The sequence below is a fragment of the Uloborus diversus genome, chromosome 7, assembly GCF_026930045.1.
Source record: "Uloborus diversus isolate 005 chromosome 7, Udiv.v.3.1, whole genome shotgun sequence".
Taxonomy (NCBI): Eukaryota; Metazoa; Arthropoda; class Arachnida; order Araneae; family Uloboridae; genus Uloborus; species Uloborus diversus.
This window is the reverse complement of record NC_072737.1, coordinates 90,500,921-90,519,964: the sequence shown is the minus strand read 5'-3', so window position 1 is coordinate 90,519,964 and position 19,044 is coordinate 90,500,921. Positions and strand designations below refer to the sequence as shown.

At 29.8% G+C, this 19,044-nt stretch overlaps 2 protein-coding genes across 2 annotated transcripts; one reads left to right on the top strand and one right to left on the bottom strand.

Moving 5' to 3' along the window:
* Positions 1-555: 555 nt before the first annotated feature.
* Positions 556-16,221, bottom strand: LOC129225970 (low molecular weight phosphotyrosine protein phosphatase-like). The gene is made up of 5 exons (XM_054860539.1): positions 16,080-16,221; positions 12,150-12,223; positions 7,588-7,763; positions 2,106-2,205; positions 556-767 (listed from the first exon to the last, which is right to left on the bottom strand). The coding sequence occupies exons 1-5, from the start codon at positions 16,117-16,119 to the stop codon at positions 687-689; spliced, it is 471 nt and encodes a 156-aa protein (XP_054716514.1). The 5' UTR covers positions 16,120-16,221; the 3' UTR covers positions 556-686.
* Positions 16,222-16,451: 230 nt separating this feature from the next.
* On the top strand, positions 16,452-18,657 carry LOC129225838 (nucleolar complex protein 2 homolog). Its single transcript, XM_054860358.1, has one exon. The coding sequence runs from the start codon at positions 16,509-16,511 to the stop codon at positions 18,156-18,158; it is 1,650 nt and encodes a 549-aa protein (XP_054716333.1). The 5' UTR covers positions 16,452-16,508; the 3' UTR covers positions 18,159-18,657.
* Positions 18,658-19,044: the final 387 nt, after the last annotated feature.

Genomic DNA, 19,044 nt, shown 5'->3' with positions numbered 1-19,044 from the left:
TACATTTCTGGGAATACATAAATATGTTGCAACATGCTCTATTTAATATGTACATCCTAATGTTTCAATACACTCTTTCATCATTTGCCAATTAAAGGGTTTTTATTAAAAAGTTTTTATTAATCAGACACAAGTCCCCAAAAATAGTCATTGGGAATTAGGAACCTGTTTTTGTTTAAAAATTTCATAATGTTTGGCTCCAGCTAGGTAAAATATAGGGGTAATTATCCGGAACATTAAGCTTGTTTCCTATACTTGCTCTTCAGGGAAGTTTTAAAGTCACTTGACTATACGGAAACCTAGAGCAAGGAGTTGCCATGCTTTAAAAGAGGAAATTTGTGATGATTACACTTGCCTTAAATTCGAGCATTATCAATATAATTTTGTATAATTTTTGTTTGTCAACCGTGTACCGCTTTTTATGCACGTTGCAAGAGGTACCTGTGCCATTGGTTGAAAACCAATGCTCAGCTACTTGTAACTTTTCATCATTCAAGTCCATTGTATATTAAATTAATAATTCAGATATTGTGTAGTGAAAAAACAAAATTTATAAGAAATTTTAAAAGGTTTATTCAAAATGAGAAACAGAATTTTTATCTTCTGAATTTATTACAAATTATAATTACATCTGATAGTCATGCAAACACTTTGCATTTTTAATTACATAATTTAAATTACAGAACTTATGATACCTTATTTAAAAAAGCTTGGCAACACCTTTTACATTGCTGATAGACTTCTTCAAAACCTTCATCACCATCATCCTGCAAAATAAAATTAAGTTTGAAAGCTTTTCAAAATGGCAATTGGCCAATAATTTTTCTAATCTTTTTTAATTTCCAAAAAGTTTATTTATGTACCTCTTTTTAATTACACAGTGTAGCAAAACAAACAACCCTGAAATGCTTCTGACACCATTCTTGCTAATTTTTAATGTAAAATGACAGACCCTCTGAATCCAAACATGACCACTGTATTCCCCCCCCCCCTCAGTTTTGAACATGGCACACTTTTTTTTTTCAGTTTTTGACAGTTTCATAGCAGTTATTTTTATTTGGAGAACTTTTAACATTCTTCTGAGAGGCTAGAGAAGTAAAATGTTCAAAAGCATGAGCTTGGCCTTCTACAGCCTTTAAATGTAAAAGAGAATTTAGAAAACCTATTTTTTTTTCACACTTACAGTGTACTTATTATTTCTGATGTCTTAAAAAATAAAAATGATTTGGGTCATACATGTGCACAAATTGGTCAATGAATTTTTGTATACTTAGGAAAAAAAAAAGGAAATTAAAATAATAATGCCATGAAAAAAGCTTAAAATGTGCATGTGTGTCTGTGTGTGTAAAAAAAAATTACGTATTTTTAAAACGTGCATGTTTATAAATAAAAGATAATTAATATATAAACTTTAAAAAAATCTAATTTAAATTTTAAAAAATCAAACTGCTTCTAGAGGCCTGGGGACCTGGGCAGGACCTTCATTTCAAAATTTTCCAGGGGTGGGGGGAGGGTTTGTGCTGAATAAATTTTATGGGGAGAAAACAACAAAATTTGTACAAAAATGCCGAATTTAATTGTTTCTACAATTCAGAGTGGTCAATAGACCGTCCTAGGTCTGGAATTCAAGGGGCCCGTTTTTCTTTTGTTTCTTCACTATACATATCATCATTCACACAATACATCATCATGAAATTTTATGCTGTTGCATTTTAGTATGTATTATATGAACCAGGGAAAAAGGATTACCTTTGCATCAATCTTTGTTTCTTCAATATGCACTTGATTAGTATTCCTTCGGCTCATTTCAAACAAATACCTCTACTTAAGCTTTCATTTAATTTTTTAACCATTATTTCTACAAAGGAATATTTACTCTTGCAATATTTTGTACAAACTGCAATATAATTTTAATGAAATACTAGGGGGCTCTGATCCCTGCTCGTTTTGCTAATAATTTAGGGAAAAACATTTTGCATCTTAATTTAGAAAAATGACATTAAAATTAAATTTAATATGCTTCTAATTTTTAGGTATTTTGTTTTAATATTCAACCTGTTTTTTTTTCACTCACTTTTGAATGAAACATCAAAATAAGAACTTACGTAGTAAGGATCTCGTATAATGCAAGGACCTTCTGGATCATAATCTCCCAACAGCTCAATTTTTGCAGTACTATTCTTTGGCGCCAAGCGCTTCAAATCCCTACAAAAAACCAAGACATTAAAAACAACAGTTTAGGAATTCAGCATGTGAAAATCTTTCAAATGCATGAAATAGTTCTGAAATTTGAAATCTGGCATCTTCAAAAGCTATTAAATTAAAAATGTAACGAATTAATAAGGAAAGTCACATTGCGCATTATAACAAAAAAGCATGAGCTTTGATTTTAAAACATGAGCCAAATGCTTTTTCAGCCTTCCCGTTACTTCTCTCTAGGGTTCGCCAAACCAGACCCTGCCCGAAAAATCCCACTCAGGAGGGTTTTTTGGGAGTGTTTACTTGAACAGCCCTACTATCTTGTTAAAGAGAGTTTTTTAGAATTTATTGCATATTAAAAACATTTATTTCAGAAACTGACAATATTATAGGCAAGTACATTGTTCAATAGGTACAGTCAAGAAAATGGCCATCTTCTTTTCTGAACAAATTATTAAGTATTAGAAAGTAAAACTAAATCTGATTTAACAATTAGTTATTTTTTAAAAAATAAATTTTAATTTCTTTTTGCATTGTCGGCAAAAATGCTTTTTGAGCAGGTTTGAAACCCCTGTATTAGTACATTCAGAAAAAAAAATCACTTATTTTTTATTAATGAATGTTTTTAGAAAATATTGTAAAAGAAAAATGATAATCAACAATAGGGAACATGCATGATTTTCAAACTCACTTGTAAATGAAAGAGCATGAAAAACTACTATGTCAAGAAATACCAATAACTAATTTAAATGTAATTAAAATGAGTTTTAAAAGCAATTAGGCTACGCCCCCACAAAAAGGAAACTATAGAGCGGAAAGAGCTTGTGACGCCAATAAATTTTTTTCCCACTGCTTACATTCTGCTTGCGATTACATTGCAATGGCAGAATCCGAGAATATGGAATCAACGCATTCCAAACACAAATTTTAAGACATAGGTTGAGCGTGTTCAGAGGTAAAAAAGACTTCACAAGTCATTAATTAGGCTTTGTGCATTGTCCTCCCCCCCCCCCTTTAATAAGGATTTTATAATTATGAAAGAGTGTTCATTTTAAAAGCATTTAGCTGGTAAAAAATGGGCTTTCATATCTTGAGGTAAATATTGGTATTGAACAGAGTTTTTTTGATATAAGACTTTTGGACAGGTTTGATTGTTTATGACTTAAGAATATCATGTTGTAGTTTCAAAATTCAATGCAATTCTGATGTTCTTGAGGATTGTGACTAAAGTTTAATAAAATTACTTCATCAGGAATCTATATACATTTCGTTTTATTAAAATTACATTTTAATTTATTTTTTAGTTTGTTATCCCATATTAAATAATCTGAAAATAAATAAATAAATAATAATGAAAAAAGCCACATAAAACCTATTTATCAACAATTTTATATATATATATATATATATATATATATATATATATATATATATATATATATATATATATATATATAATGTATTTTTTAAGAATTCATTGGTAATTCACATCCAACCCCTGCTTATCACCTTAGTTTAAGTTGTACATAGGTGTAACTTTTCTGTCACACGCCTTTTATAGTAAAAACATTATGGAACAATTCATTTAACAATGATTTTTACTTTCATCAAAAATATATCTATTTAAACCTGCCAACAATTTTTTAATAATAATTTTATTTCAGTATATTTTTGGTTCACAACGTGTGATTTCTCACCTCCGTGGCATGTCACACTCCTTGTGTGACTGTTTAGGTAGCATAATAACTTGTTTAATTAAAAGTATATACTTATTTATTTATTATTCCTTTCACAAGTGTCTCACATAATAATTGTTTAAGTAGATTTAATTTTTTAATATTGTGTTTTTGTTCATTTTAGGAGGACAAGAAATCATGTCACACAATAAATTCTCACCTCCATTACCTAAACACAAAATGCCAGTCCTCATTAACACGTGGCAGTATGAACATCAAGTTTTATTTTCCATGATACTAGGGAGCCCCCTTGTTTATTTTCAGCCATTGTTGAAGTTGTAAGATTTTTTCAAAAAAACAAGAAGATAGATTTTGCTTTAAAAACTTAGTGTGGTTATTCTGATTTCTCACCTCCGTGAACTTAAATTTCAGGGAAGTAAATTAATGTAAAAAAGAAGTGAACATGTTTTATTTGCTTAACATGTGCAGATTGTAGCAACAAAGAAAAAAAAATTCCCTGAAAAGTGTAATCCATTTGGCCTATATTAATGGAAAATCCATGACAGATCTTATCAGTGTCATCATTTCTGAGGTGAAAATAAATGATGGAGAGGAAATACATCAATAATAGGCATTCTACCAAAATCATAAATGGCCAGTATATTCTCAAATTTACTAAATACTATTTTTTAACATTTGAAACTACTAATTACCCGTACTTTAAATAAAAGAGCTTAATATTATATTCCCACTAATCATTAAAATAGCTGATTGTTTGTATAATTAACAAAATTTCAACTTTGATATTAAATCAGCCTCAATTTTTAAATATTAAAATTTTTTTTTTTAATTTTATTTTTATTTCTGTGAACAAGGCATTTTTTTTTTTTTTAAATTTATGAGTAAAATAACTGGAACTTAGCTGGGCCATTGTTTATGGGAACTTCTAGTAGGTAACACTTTCATGTAAGAATAAAAAAAAAAGAAAACAAGGTTTCGAAATTGAAAAATATTTGCATACAAAAGTTACATTTTCTTTAGAATAACCCACATGAAATTGTTTAAAGTGAACTAATTTAAGTACTTAAAAATTGCTTAGCGATTTTAATCCAATTTTACAGAATGTATAATATAACAATGCAGCTTTGCTTTAAGGTATTGTGTACATGTAGATGGATTAAAACAGATTTTTTTTAGACCTGTAACAAAATATTTTTCTAATTGATTTTTTTTAAAATTGTGTAAATTTTGATAATAACTAAAATTAAATTTTTTTTAAAAAACTCCTAAGTCGCAAATGTAGAATTGTAAGGAAAATACGAAGATACCTTCAAAAGTCTTTTCTATTAAAAATCAATTATAAGTATTTTATTTGTTAACAAATATAAACTGGCAACAGATAAACATTTTAAATCACGGCATTTTCTTCCTTGTCGCCCCCACTTGGTTACGAATCGAGTGAATAAAAGACTTAACCATATTTAAAATGGGCTTTAAAGAAACTTTATAATTTGAATTCTATTTTACATGAAAGTTCCAAAGGTATTCTATTAGAGGCAGAAAAAATTACTTTTTATTTTGGTACTAAATTTTTAAATGTTTTCACTACAAAAATCGTGAAAAACCTTTTAGAGGTTTTTAATTAATATCTTTGTGAATTAATGTCATCCAAAGACGTGACCTACCTAAGAACACTCTCAATCAAGGCACATTTCAAAAAAAAAAAAAAAATCAAAATTGGTCCATCCGTTTAGGCGCTAGAGTGCTATACACAGTCACGGTAAGTATAGATAGATAGATCAAAATTAATTCATTTTTCAGTTTTAAAAATACCCGTTCTAGCACCGTGAGAATTAGTTTTTCCATGAACTAGAACTCCAACATCATAATTTAGCAACAATCTATACCATGCAACAATCTACGCATGATCAATCAGCAACAATCTATGCCTGTAACTAGTCATTTACCTTATTATATAATAATAAAATCAAGTGCAGCATGACATCAATTTTTTTTAACATTAAAAGAATGTTAAAACTAACAAAATTCCAGCTATCAAACTTCGGCAAATAATCGAATTGGCCTTTGACGAGCCCTTCTTCCGTTATGTTAAGTGAAAAGTAGTTTTATCCATTTAAAAAAGAAATTAAAACAAAGCATAAATCGTTGATTATAAACCAAGGCCCAGAAGATGATGACGTAATAAAACTCTAAAAATGCTCTAAAATAAAACCCAACTAAACTAAAATAAAAAATGACCCTAAAAAAAAGCAGTTAAAATTGAGAAAATGCTGTTATAATTTTTTAAACTACACTTCAAAAATGAGGCCAGAATTCCATTAATAAATTAGTTTAAGTATTTAGTTTAAACATTTTAATAACTTACACATAGGTTTGTTTTACTAAGAATCAGGGCACAGACACTCAAAGCTGCCTTTTGCGAAAAATATTAACGCTTTTCCTTTTCAGTGTTGAGAAACACCCAGTCTTCAGAAATCTACTTCTAAGAAAAGGATCGCACCCAGATTTTGACATGTAGTTAGAGTATAAAAACCTGTTCTTTTCGTTCGTTCCCCTCACTTTTCTTTTCAAAGTGAACAATGAGGACTATCAACCCCCTCCGATAAGAAGACATAGCTACTTTGAGATGTACTAGTATCAAAAATCAGAGATGAAAACTTTTGGCTTATAGATAGATTGAAATACCACGAAAATTTTAAGAAAAAGCAAAAAATGCTGCAAACATCTTAGTAATCTCTTAAAAAGTTGCTAAAACGGGAAAAACGCCAAAAAAAAAAAAATGTCATCTTTTTTCGGACCATGATTATAACGATAGCCAAAAGCAATGTGTTGGGAAACGCATTGACTGTTGCATAGCGGTAGCAGAGCAAAGGAAGAATTGTGTTTTATGACGTGGCTCAATGGCTGTGCGTTTTCAGTCATGTGACATTGTTTACAAAAATTGCCTTTTTTAATTGCTCCTCTCATTTAAGTGAATGATTGTTTGAAATTTTAATGTTGATTTTTGGTATCACCATCATCAAATCTATAAAATACCGCTAACTTTATTATATTTTATGACATGGTGCATGTTCCCTATCGCGGAATAGGTTGTAATCCACAATGGAAGATGAACGTTTTTATCTCTGAGTAAACTAAAATGTCTACAGGCAAACAAATGTACGGGCTTTATTTCCTATGCAAAATATTTAATATTTTCTTCTAGATTTTTACTCCTAACAAAATGATGAATAATTTCTAAAGAAGGAAATTACAGTATTTAACCACAAGCATTTTAAGTAAAGAGGTCAGAAATTTTTGTTCATTTTAGATGATACTTTCAATTTAATGTACCTATTATACATGAACTTTTTAATGTAATTAGAAAGCAAACCAAAGTTAACGAATGAAATGTTCGCTTTAGCCGTGATTTCGTATTAAACGTGATCGTAATAAGAGAGTTCAACTGTATATACAACTTATAGCTCTTCAGATTACTATTAATCTTCAAAATTTTCAACAAAATAAATGAGTTTGCCTTACATTACATTAAATAATAGCATTGTGATTTTTTTAAAATCAAATTAATCTTGAGTTTGATGGACATATAGAGAAATAACAAAATCAGGGAGAACTCTAGTATTAAACACACTAAAAATTTAATGAATAATTTAAAATTAGAAAATAGATATATAAATGCATCTTTTTTTACCTTATGTTATTTTCATCCATTCCAAATATATAGTCAAAATTTTTGAAATCTTCAGCAATAATTGGTCTTGCTTTGTGGCTCATTGGAATGTCATGATCTTTCATACATTTTATTGCTCTCCTATCAGGAGACTTCCCAGTATGATAATCTGCAGTTGCAGCACTATCAATTATCCACTACAAAAAAAAAAGAAAAAAAAAGGCATCATAACACATATTTTTTCTCTCCAATGGCATATAAAAATACAATTGAAAATCCAAAGATTATTATTAAAGATTATTATCCAAAGATATCCAATTATTAATGCTAGTATGCTTATATATTAGAACTATGCATGTAAGGTCTGTTATGACTAAACCCCTCAGGAGATAACTTCGTCTTGTTATGACCACATGAGAAAATTTTGAATGTGCTAGTGCCTATGGCTATATGGAAAACATTGAACTACTTGATGGACTCGAGAAAGGAGGCAAAAATAACATCTCAGGGCTTTAACAAAAGAGAAAATAAAACATCTGATTATGTCATTTTCTGGAAACTTGCAGATAGGATTCACAAAGTGATGAAAATAATGAACAACTAGATGAACATATTTTAAATTTACTTCATTCTTAGGACACATTCTGACATCTTTAAGTTTACAAATATTCCTCTTTATTATTCTAATATTTTTTTCAAAGCTTTTTTTCTCTCTTTTGGTTACAACATTGTTTGTAAATATAATTCGAATATGTTTCTTTACTGAAGACTTGAAATGCTACTCATATGCAGTGTGGTGTTTCTACAATTCTTTTTTAGCATGTGAACATATAAGGGTAAGTCATTAAGTAAGTCAGAAAAGCTTAAAAACAATTTATTATGATAACTAGGGAATAATTTTTATTTTTCCACATAATCTGTAGCAACGTTGATGCATTTGTCCCATTTTCTTATCAGAACCACAATTTCAGCTGCATAAAAATCTTTGAGGTTCCGTCTCATCCACAGTAGGATTTCATGTTGAACGTTGCCGTTATTTGCTAAAGATGACTATAGCAGCCACCTTACAGCCTTACATCCCAGACTTGGTCTCAAGCAATTTTCATCTGTTTGCCATACTGAAAGAACCTCTTGGAAGCAAACAATTTGCAGATGACGACTGCATTCAACATGAAATCCTAACAAAGAATTTTATGCAGCTGGAATTGGAGCTCTGGTAACTGCTGTCGGTAGAGATTATGAAAATTGAATAATAATGAAAATTGTTTTCAAGTGATTATCATGATAAATTTTCTTTGTTTTAATATCTTCTGTTTGAATACTTGTTTCATGGTGATTTGAAACAAGATCCTCCCCCCATTCATCTGACTATAAAATACGTATAAGATACAAAATAAAACTTTTTTTCTTGGGGAGGGGGTAGGAAATAAATAGGTCACTGTTGTTGTTGTACGTTCTTATGTTCAAAAGCTCACATCTTTTGCAATGGAAAGGGCTTTTTCGTAACCTCTAAAACATGAAATGCAACAATTTGCAACTTTTGTGTTTTATTAATGATGTTTTTTTAAACATAGATAACAGTATTAAGCTTGTGGGCAATTCTCGAAAAAATGTCCTGCGTGTAACGCTAAGTTTGTAATTTTATTCAAGTAACTATTAATTAAATATGGGACTGACTGTTATGCTTTCATAGTATATTAAAGCATGTATTATTCCCCAACAGGATTATTTTTTGAAGGCTTTTGTTAGCTGAAAAAAAAAAGAAATAAGCGTTACGCATGGGACATTTTTTCGAGAATCGCCCTAGTCACGAAAAATAATTTCAGTAATTTTTAATCTCATTCTTCCTTATTGGATATATTTCAGCTTATGCAGATGTGCGATGTGTGCAGGGCGCGCAGATATATATCAGTCGATATATATCACGATCCTATATCCGATATTTATTTTGAAAATATCATGATATTTTGATATTTATTTTTTCAACTATGATATTTTCAATATAAAAAGTATGTTAATCATAGTAATTTTGTTTATTCATTATTAAAAATAACCAAAAAGTTATTTACTATACTTTATAATGTATGATACATCCTTAATATAACAAAGTAATACAATATTCCTTTTTTACTTGTGTTTTATATTCATAAAATTATAAGTAATGAAACAACTTTAATTCATATTAAAAGTGCCTAATTAGTTTTAAACATTGCTCAGAAAGAAAGAAAATATCTTATAACTGTGCGCTGACTAATGCATATTACTTATTTTTGAATCATATAACTGTAAAAGTAGCTAACAGAAGAAAAAGAAGTAAAACAGCTAATGCTAATTCAACTCCATTAAAATTGATAGAAATGTAAACTGAAATATTAGATACTAGCATTACCGGCACAGCGATGAACGTGCTAAAAATTTAATGGAAGTCCGTTAAATAAAAAAAATTGATGCCCCCTCCCTCTCTGATGTGAAATGATCATTTTTCTTCGTATAAAATGCATACAAACCTTTTCAAAAAAAAAAAAAAAACTTATTGAAGTTTCTTTGGGATTTAAAACGTTTCACCAAATCATTAAATTCAATTTACAGTTGCTTTAAAATTCTAGTCAGCAAATGAAGTAGTTTTTACTGCAATTTAAAAAATTTTGGCAAATAAACAAAAAAAGACATTAAATAATATCTTTCAAATGAAAAAATAAATCCGCAACTCTATTGTTTATCGCCAAACTCGCCCAGCAACCACGCTATCATAATCCATCCGTCTGATGGGAAAAAAAAAACATCCCGTGGAGCATTCAAAAATCATCGTAAGAAAAAAAGAAGAAAATGTCGTACATTTCACTCGGATAAAAACAAATCAAAAGTTTCTTTTCTTTCAAAACAATGAATTACATTAACGGTTTCTTTAAAACAATAATCCTAGACTGAGCTGCTCAAGCGGCCACGCTACCGGATCCCAGCCCTTTTGCGAGTGAGCAGATGTTTTTTCTTTGGCAAAAATAAATGTTTCGCCAAACAAACAAAAAAGTATAAAATCACATTAACAGTAGCTTTCAAATCTTTATATATTAAGAGCTGCATTGCCCGGCTTTGCCCGGTCTACCTTGAGAATAAAAATTGTGTCAAGTGACATATATCCAACAATCAGGCTTAAATAAAAGAAAAAAAAACACCATGCAAAATTACACTTCCAAACAATGACAACAGATATTAAAATGCTTTTAAGAAATTAAAATGTGAAAGATGGATTTTAAAAGCGTAACCATGGAAACACGAAATAAGTTTAAGAAATTAAATGCAAAATATGGAAAGAAACAATGGATTCAAAAAGCGTAACCGTAGAAACGTGAAAATAAAATAGTTGACAACCTGAATCAAAATGACATTTTTCGAACTTGATTTAAAAGCACTTGTAACTTTTTTCCCGTTGAAGCTAAGCACTTCGATCAAAGGTCGAGAGAGATCTGGAGTAAAAAATGTCGCTTTTTCCAATTTTGTCAAAAAGAAAACTGTGGGACAAATCCTTCACTTTTTTTTGATCGATTTAATGAAGAAAGTAGTGCCTAAATTTCAGCTAAGCCTACAAAAGTTCGAGCAAAAAATGCAAATTACTCTCGCCGTAATTAAGTTAGAGCATTGAAACATTGTTTAGAAAGCGAAAAACTCTACCCTTTTCAACGATATATAATATTAATATGTGCAAGGATTTTTACCTCCCATATTCGGGAATTTACGTGAAATTAGGGCCTAAATTGGAATAAAAAAGAACTAGTTATTGGATTTTTTCGAATTATAGCCTATGTCACTCAGTAAGAAAGCACCTTTTACATAGTAAAGGAATGTTTCAAATAGGTGCAGTGGTTCTGGAGATTACCTCGAACATATAAACACACAAAAATCTGCCCTCTCTCTTTATAATATTAGTAGATAAATAATGAAAGAAACATTAATTTTAAGTCTACATATTGTAATTATAATCAGGGTTCATCGATATGTATCAATATAAAAATTATATTAATCATAGTAATATTGTTCATTTATAATTAAAAATAACCAAAACGTTATACACTATATTTTTATATTGTATTTATACATCATTAACACAGCAAAGTAATATAATATTCCTTTTTTATTTTATATTTATTTTTATTATTAGTAATGTAACAATTTTAAATCATATTAAAAGTGCCTAATTAAATTAATATTAAACGTTGGTCCAAAAAAAAAAAAAAAAAAATGTCTTATGACTGTGCACCAAATAATGCATATTTTTTTACTTCTGAATAATATAACTGTAAAAGTAACTAACAGAAGAAAAATGAGTGCAACAGCTAATGCTAAATTAACTTTATTAAAATTGACAAAAATGTAAAATTAAACATTAGATATAAATAATAAGAGAAACCTTAATTTTAAGTCTACATATTGTAATAATAATGTAAAAAAAGAGTGATTTGAGGATGCATTTACTATTTTGAAGACTTTAGTTTGTGTTGATTGAAAATATCAGATATTTTCAAACCCTGGGTGTGTGGATGCGAGTATGAGCAGAAAAATTTAACAGAGACGCATTGATTACATACTTTTTCACTTAAATTTTGTTCTTTAACATAATGGGTGAAAACTGCTTCTGCAATAGGGGAACGGCATATATTACCTGAAAAAAAAATAACTATGTCAATTTCAATGCATAACATGTCAGTTACAAAATAATGCAGTGGAAAAAGAGAAAAAAAAAATAGCATACAATGAAAGGAATGGTGTCATTTGTAAGGCTAAAAAGTTAAAATCAAATAAGTATGAAATTATCAACACCATAAAACAAGTTGCAAATGATTAGCTTGGCATTTAACTTAAAACACAAGCTTATTTAGAAGAGAAATAATAATGCTCCAGGAAAACGAGCATGATGTCACGCTGACTAATTGGCAAGAAAACATTGTTGTCATTTCGCCCTCATATGTGCATAAGAAAACATCCGAAATATCAGATTTAAAACTTAACACTATTTATTATTTATTGTTCTAGAAAATAATTAAATTGTTAATTTTTAATTTTTAGAAAATAATGCTCCACTAGAAATGAACTTAATGACTGCCACACCAAGTGGCAGTCAAATATACAGGGTGTTCCGTTTTAAACTGCAAGACCTTTATTTTCGCAACCGTTAGTCCTAGATGTATACTTCCAATTGCAAAAATGTTCAAAATCAGATGCAGGGTAAGGATATTGAAAGCTTGAAGTAAAATAAAAATGAGTCAGAAAATACGAAATTTAACTTTTTATACGGGCTTCAGGTCCCCTAACATATATTTAGAGAAATAACCCCCATTGAAAAATAATTCCAACACAAAAAGTTTGAAATTAGTACAACTAATATTCACCGAGATATGAAACACAGGGTTTTGTTACTTACAACACTTTTCACTCGCCATCTTTTGGGGGAAAATATAGTGATTAACAAGTGTTTGAAATTACATGTGTACATAGAGTGTGATTTTTCAAATTATTCGAGGTTTTGTAGTGTTTGTTTGTGTATCACAGTATGACATTTGCATTCATTTTCGAACAGCAATGAAAAATATAAGTACCTTGTTTCGCTTACTATGACAACCTGTCATTTTTCTGAAAGAGCAATAAGTTCAAATTTCATCTTCTGTATGGTCCCTTAAAACTTTAAACTGGAATATCTCCTTATGTTTTGGTCGCACAAATGTCAAGTTTTTTGTGTTAGTAATAGTTTTCAATGGAGGTTATTTCTCGAAATATTACTTAGGGGACCTAGGGCCCGTATAAAAAGTAAAATTTCGTATTGTTTAACTAATTTTCACTTTTGCTTCAAATTTTTAACATCTTAACTCTGTATCTGATTATCTGATTTTGAACATTTTTGCAATTGGAAGTATACATCTAGGACTAACGGTTGTGAAAATAAAGGTCTTGAAGATTAAAACGGAACACCCTGTATATATGCAGTGCCTACAAAACCTTTAAATTTTTATGCATGTAAATTCAAAATATCAACTTTTAAATACAAAATATATTATTTTGCATTAAATATTTGATTTTTTTTCATAAAGAAATTGACTTTTTATGTGGCCAAAACAGTTGAGATGAGAAGTTAAACCATGTTAAATGGAGAATGAAGTTAGTCTTGGAGAAGCCAGAGTTGAAAAAAATTTGGCAAAGTGAAAAAACACAGTACAAAGGAGAAGTGAACCCTTTGTTTAAAAATACAATCAAGCGACAAAAACTCTAAAATTTTGAAAAAGCATTTTTACCTTTGTATTAAAATATTTCTATAAGGATTACAATGTTGTAACTAAAAGGCAATCATATTTAGGTTTATTTCTTTCTTCAATAAATAATGTTCTAATCATCATTGAATAATTAAATTTGGTGATATAGATGTTTTCCTAAAATTAGCAATTTTGTCGCTTGATTGGTTTTTGAAATAAACAATTCAATTAGAAAAAATGTCAAAGGATCTTAAGAAAACAATTTTAAAATTATGTTTCCCCCAATCTATTTGATTTAACTTTTTGAACCAACAGCTTCAGGTACAGTTATCTGTTTTTGTGAGATATATGAAATTTTTATAAGACATTAAAGAAAAGCTTTGTTTTACAGAGCACTTGCAACCACTTAAAGAGGTGACAAAGATAATTTCTACATATTGTCTAACCTTCTTGAAGTTAAGGCGTCAAAATGGGGGAAAATTTGAGATTTGTACAGCATCTGCTAATTTAGGGTCAGTCTGGCTTTCAGGCAAAAGTAAAAACACTGTGTTACACATCAAGCATGAATTTAAGCCTCAAGCACTTTGAGTTATCATATGAAACCATGTTATCATATGCCATATGAAACACCCGGAATATTTGCATCTACATACACAAATAGGGGTAAAAATCTGGGATTGCGGGTTGTTTTGTTGGCTCAAAAGGGGACACAATATGAAAGAGATTGGAAACCAGATATAAGTGCATAAAAAGGGCAAATTTTTAAAATGAATTCATATTAGTGTTTTTTTTTTCCTTTACTTTAGATTTTTTACTTTAAATAAAATTAAAATCAAACTTTTTTTCTTCACAAAGGAGAAATCAAATGACCAACATTAAAACACAATTTCATGATACTAAATGCTGTCTTTTCTGATAGCAAATAAGAAAAGGAAAATTATTTTTGCAAAAAGCAATGCCTATCAAGAAAATCTTGAACAAATTTTGATTTAATTTTGCAAAATCAATAAATGTTTACAAAACTTTCTCTTGTATAATGTAAGTTATTTAATGCACACTTTTCACCTTATTAACAAAATCTGGAAACAGAAATGCAATCATTTTTTTACTTGACATGATGTCTTTTTCTCTAAGTACGCAAAAAATGCTTAGGGCATATTTTACGGCAAAGTATTTTAATGACTTTTAAATGCATGTAATCCAGGCTTTAATAATAACTGATGGATAGAAAAAAATAGCATATACATTATACAACAATAATTTTGTAACACATTTTATAAAATGAATCAAAGTTGATTTTATTGTGGTCCATGCACTGGATAAGCTCATTTTCAAACCCTGTTTGGGTCATTTCAGACAGTTTGGGTAATTTAGACATTTATGTAAAGTCCGTAATGTGACGTTTTTTTTGCCATAACTTATTAATTTACTGTTTGATTAGCATACCATATTATTTTGAGCTTTTCCTACCATCACAAAAAATTAAAATAATTTGCAAATTGAACAGTAAAAAAAGGTCAAAAGGTCATGTTAAGGACTCTACATAAATGTCAAAAATACCGTGAAATGACCCGTTTATCTCCACACATTGAACCAGTTATATCAGACTTTTTTTTTAGTGTCAGTGTACAGAGTGCAAGATTTTATTACTCAGGGGAGGGAGAAGAGCGATTATTTCTCCCGGTAGTTATTTTTTAAAAAATCTAAGTAGAACCCAGTTACTACGCTTCATTTATAGGTATTCATTTTGTTTTTACTTTAGCAAGGGTGAAAGCGAACTCAAGTAAAATTTTCTGAAGACTGACATTTTAGGAAGCTTGACCCCCCTCAAAAACGCTTCAAATATGCATGCAAAAATCATTGGGGAAAAAAAGAATATTTTAAAAGCTTTTTTTTTTTATACATATAATTTTTCAGTTTTAGAATGTTGCCAGACCAAAGTTTTCGGAAACGGCAACCCAAAATTTTCGGAACATAAGCAACACTGACTTAGAGAAGCTCCATTCACATTGCGATAAGCCAGATAGTAGGTACTAACGTTATTTTATGATAACATTGCTCATGGAGATTCAAATAAAATGGCTAGGTCTATCAAAGATTAAAATTCGGAGCTACATGTCTCGATCTACTGAAACATTTTCAATGCGTCAATATTGATAAGCTGTGGCCTTGATTCAACTGGTTTGTTTACATATAGTGTTTTTGCTTTACAAGGAGAAAAGAATGACAAAGTAGGCAACAATACAAAATTTTAGATGAGAAAACAGTACTAACCAAGACACACAAATAATGCCGAGGATTTTTTCTCCGCCATATTTTCTAAATATCTCTTTCAGTAGAATTATAAAAGTATCAAATTAAAACCGGTGCATCCGTAATCGAAGAAGTGACAGTTTCTAGATTGAAAACCTACGGTTAGCGTTAAAGAAATATTCATCAATATTCCTGGAAAATCAAAACCTTCGCTCAACTCTTGCTTTTAAGATTAAATCGTTTAAAATTGCTTTATATAGGTACAAACACACTCGTTTTTTTTCCTAAAAACCAAGCAGTTCACGTAAAGTAATTCATAATTGTCAAAAAAAAAAAAAAAAAAACAAAAAAAAACAACTAAACCTTCAACAGCTTCGTGTTTTGATGTTTTCGGATGAGCACGTGTGAATTTTTTGGCGTTTTGTAAATTTATATTTACGTTTTAAGATCATGTCGGACAGTGATGCCGAAGGTGATTATGCTACTGCTCATTCAGATGCTTTAAAAAGACTGAAATCTAAAGATCCAGAATTTTATGACTTCCTTAAAGAAAATGACGAGGAACTGCTCAAGTTTGGTGAGTCCGATGACGAAAGTGACACCAGAGAATCGGAGGATGATGAGCAAACTACAAGTAAATCATCTAAAACAGTCTTAAGTGCTGCAAAATTGAAATTTATTGGAGAAAACATTAAAACCTCTCCTTCAAAGAAACTTGTTAAAGAATTAATAAATGCCTTTAAAACAATTATTCATCAAATCGATAACAGCAATGATAAAGTAGACTTGTCCAATAATGATTTGTTTAATGATGTGATGAAATTATGTCTTGTAGATTTAGTACCGGCTCTCTATTCCATTCTCAAGTTGCCGGCCGATTCCAAAAATGTAGACGTGACAAAGTCAAAAGCATGGTACAAAACTAAAACGGTTGTAAAACAATATTTAATCGATGTGTTGAAAATGCTAGCTGCTCTGAAAGAACCATCGGGGTTAGTTCTGTTCCTGAAGCATATCGTTCATCTTGTTCCATTTTATTCAAAATTTATGAAATTGTGTCGCCTTCTTTTGAAAAAGATGATTACCATGTGGTGTTGTGAAGAAGAAACCGTACGTGTTTTAAGCTTGATTATAGTAGTAAGAGCCTCCAAGCGTTTGCCGAAAGAATACATGGGGCAAATTCTGAAACATATGTATTTTTCTTATGTAAAAAACACCAAGTTTACATCGCCAAATACATGGCCTATGATAAACTTCATGAAGCGTTCATTAACGGAAGTTTACTCTCTGTATCCAGAAGCAGCATATGAACATGCGTTCATATATATCCGCCAACTAGCAATCCATCTGCGTAATGCCATCACAATTAAGAAGCAAGAAGCATATCAAACAGTTTACAACTGGCAGTATATTCACTGCCTCTTGTTGTGGGCACATGTATTGTGTCGTCTGTATGATCAAGAAGCTGTCAAAACTCTTGTTTATCCTTTAGTACAAACAGTTACTGGCACAATCACCCTAATACCAACATCCAAATACATCCCTTTGCGTATTCATCTTGTTAAAGCTTTGATCCAAATGTCCGAAAAAATAAATGTCTTCATACCTACTATCCCCTTTATATTGGAAATATTGACTTTGTCTGATTACAACAAAAAGATGTCCTTCAGTGTCAAACCTCAAGACTTTTCTTGTTCTTTAAAAGTCGGAAAATCAAAACTGTCGGAAGCGGCGTTTCAAGATAGTTGCATGAGTGAAGTAAATTCCTTACTTTTGGAGTATTTCAAAGTATACTCTCACACCATCGGGTTTCCAGAGCTTGCTTTGCCTGCAGTTCTACAAATTAAATTATTCATCAAGAAATGTAAAGTTGCAAAGTATAATCAGCTGCTGAAAGGTTTGCTCACTAAAATTGAAGAAAATAGTGCAATGATCACAGAGAAACGTAGATCTGTTTCCTTTCAAATAACGGATGTTGATAAAATTAAGCAATGGGAAAGAAACATTCAGGAACAAGGCACACCTATTTTGAAATTTTACAAGGAACAGAATAAAGAAACTGTTGATTCTTCACCAAGCAAAAAAGCCAAGTGTGAATAACTTTAAATTACAAATTTAAGACTTACCAACTGATGTAATTTCCACATATTTACTTGAGTGATGTTTCTTCAATTAACCTTTTTTAATTATTTAGTAGTGAAATAATGTAAATGTTCATCTTATTTATAAATATTTTTTGGGACCTCATAGTAAGAATGATTTTTGGTACAATTATAAAAAGTTAAAGAAAAATCTTGAATTAAATGCTACAAATCTTCACTAAACTTTTTTAATGTAGTTGCTATACTTTATTAATATAAAATATCAATCATTTTTGCATTTATTAAAAAAAATTTTGAATAAGAAGATTCAAGAATTCCTGCCGAATATCCATATTATAATGCAAGTCCTTGGTTCATAGCCAGAGTGTCATACATTTACATTCTTGTGTATTATGCAGTACAAGTTACATGTTTCCATACTGGGTGGGGAGCAAATTGCTATTTTGTCCACTTTTTTGTAAAAAGTCCGGGGCACGGAAGAAATTGGACAAAATGGAAAAAAGTGGACAAAATAAAAATCAACTATGATACATAAATTTATTATTATATTATATTGTAATAAAATTTGTTTTCTAATTATAATACATTATTTTTTGTTATTTAATCATTTAATTTAAATAGAATGATTGTACACTTCAGATTCTAATACACTTAAAAAAAATTGCTAAATACACACAAAATTTAACAAAGTGAATAAGCAAAGTGAGTGTGATTATATTTATTGTGCCATTCCACATTCAAATCTTTTCTGTAGAAACTTGCTATGAATTTTAAGTTCTTCAGTTTTCAAAAGTCAAAAATTCATTAGTTTACGTCTGCAATAGTTGAAAAATGTCTTTCTAGCATATCTAATGAAGTACTCATGGGTTTCAAAAGTGATTATT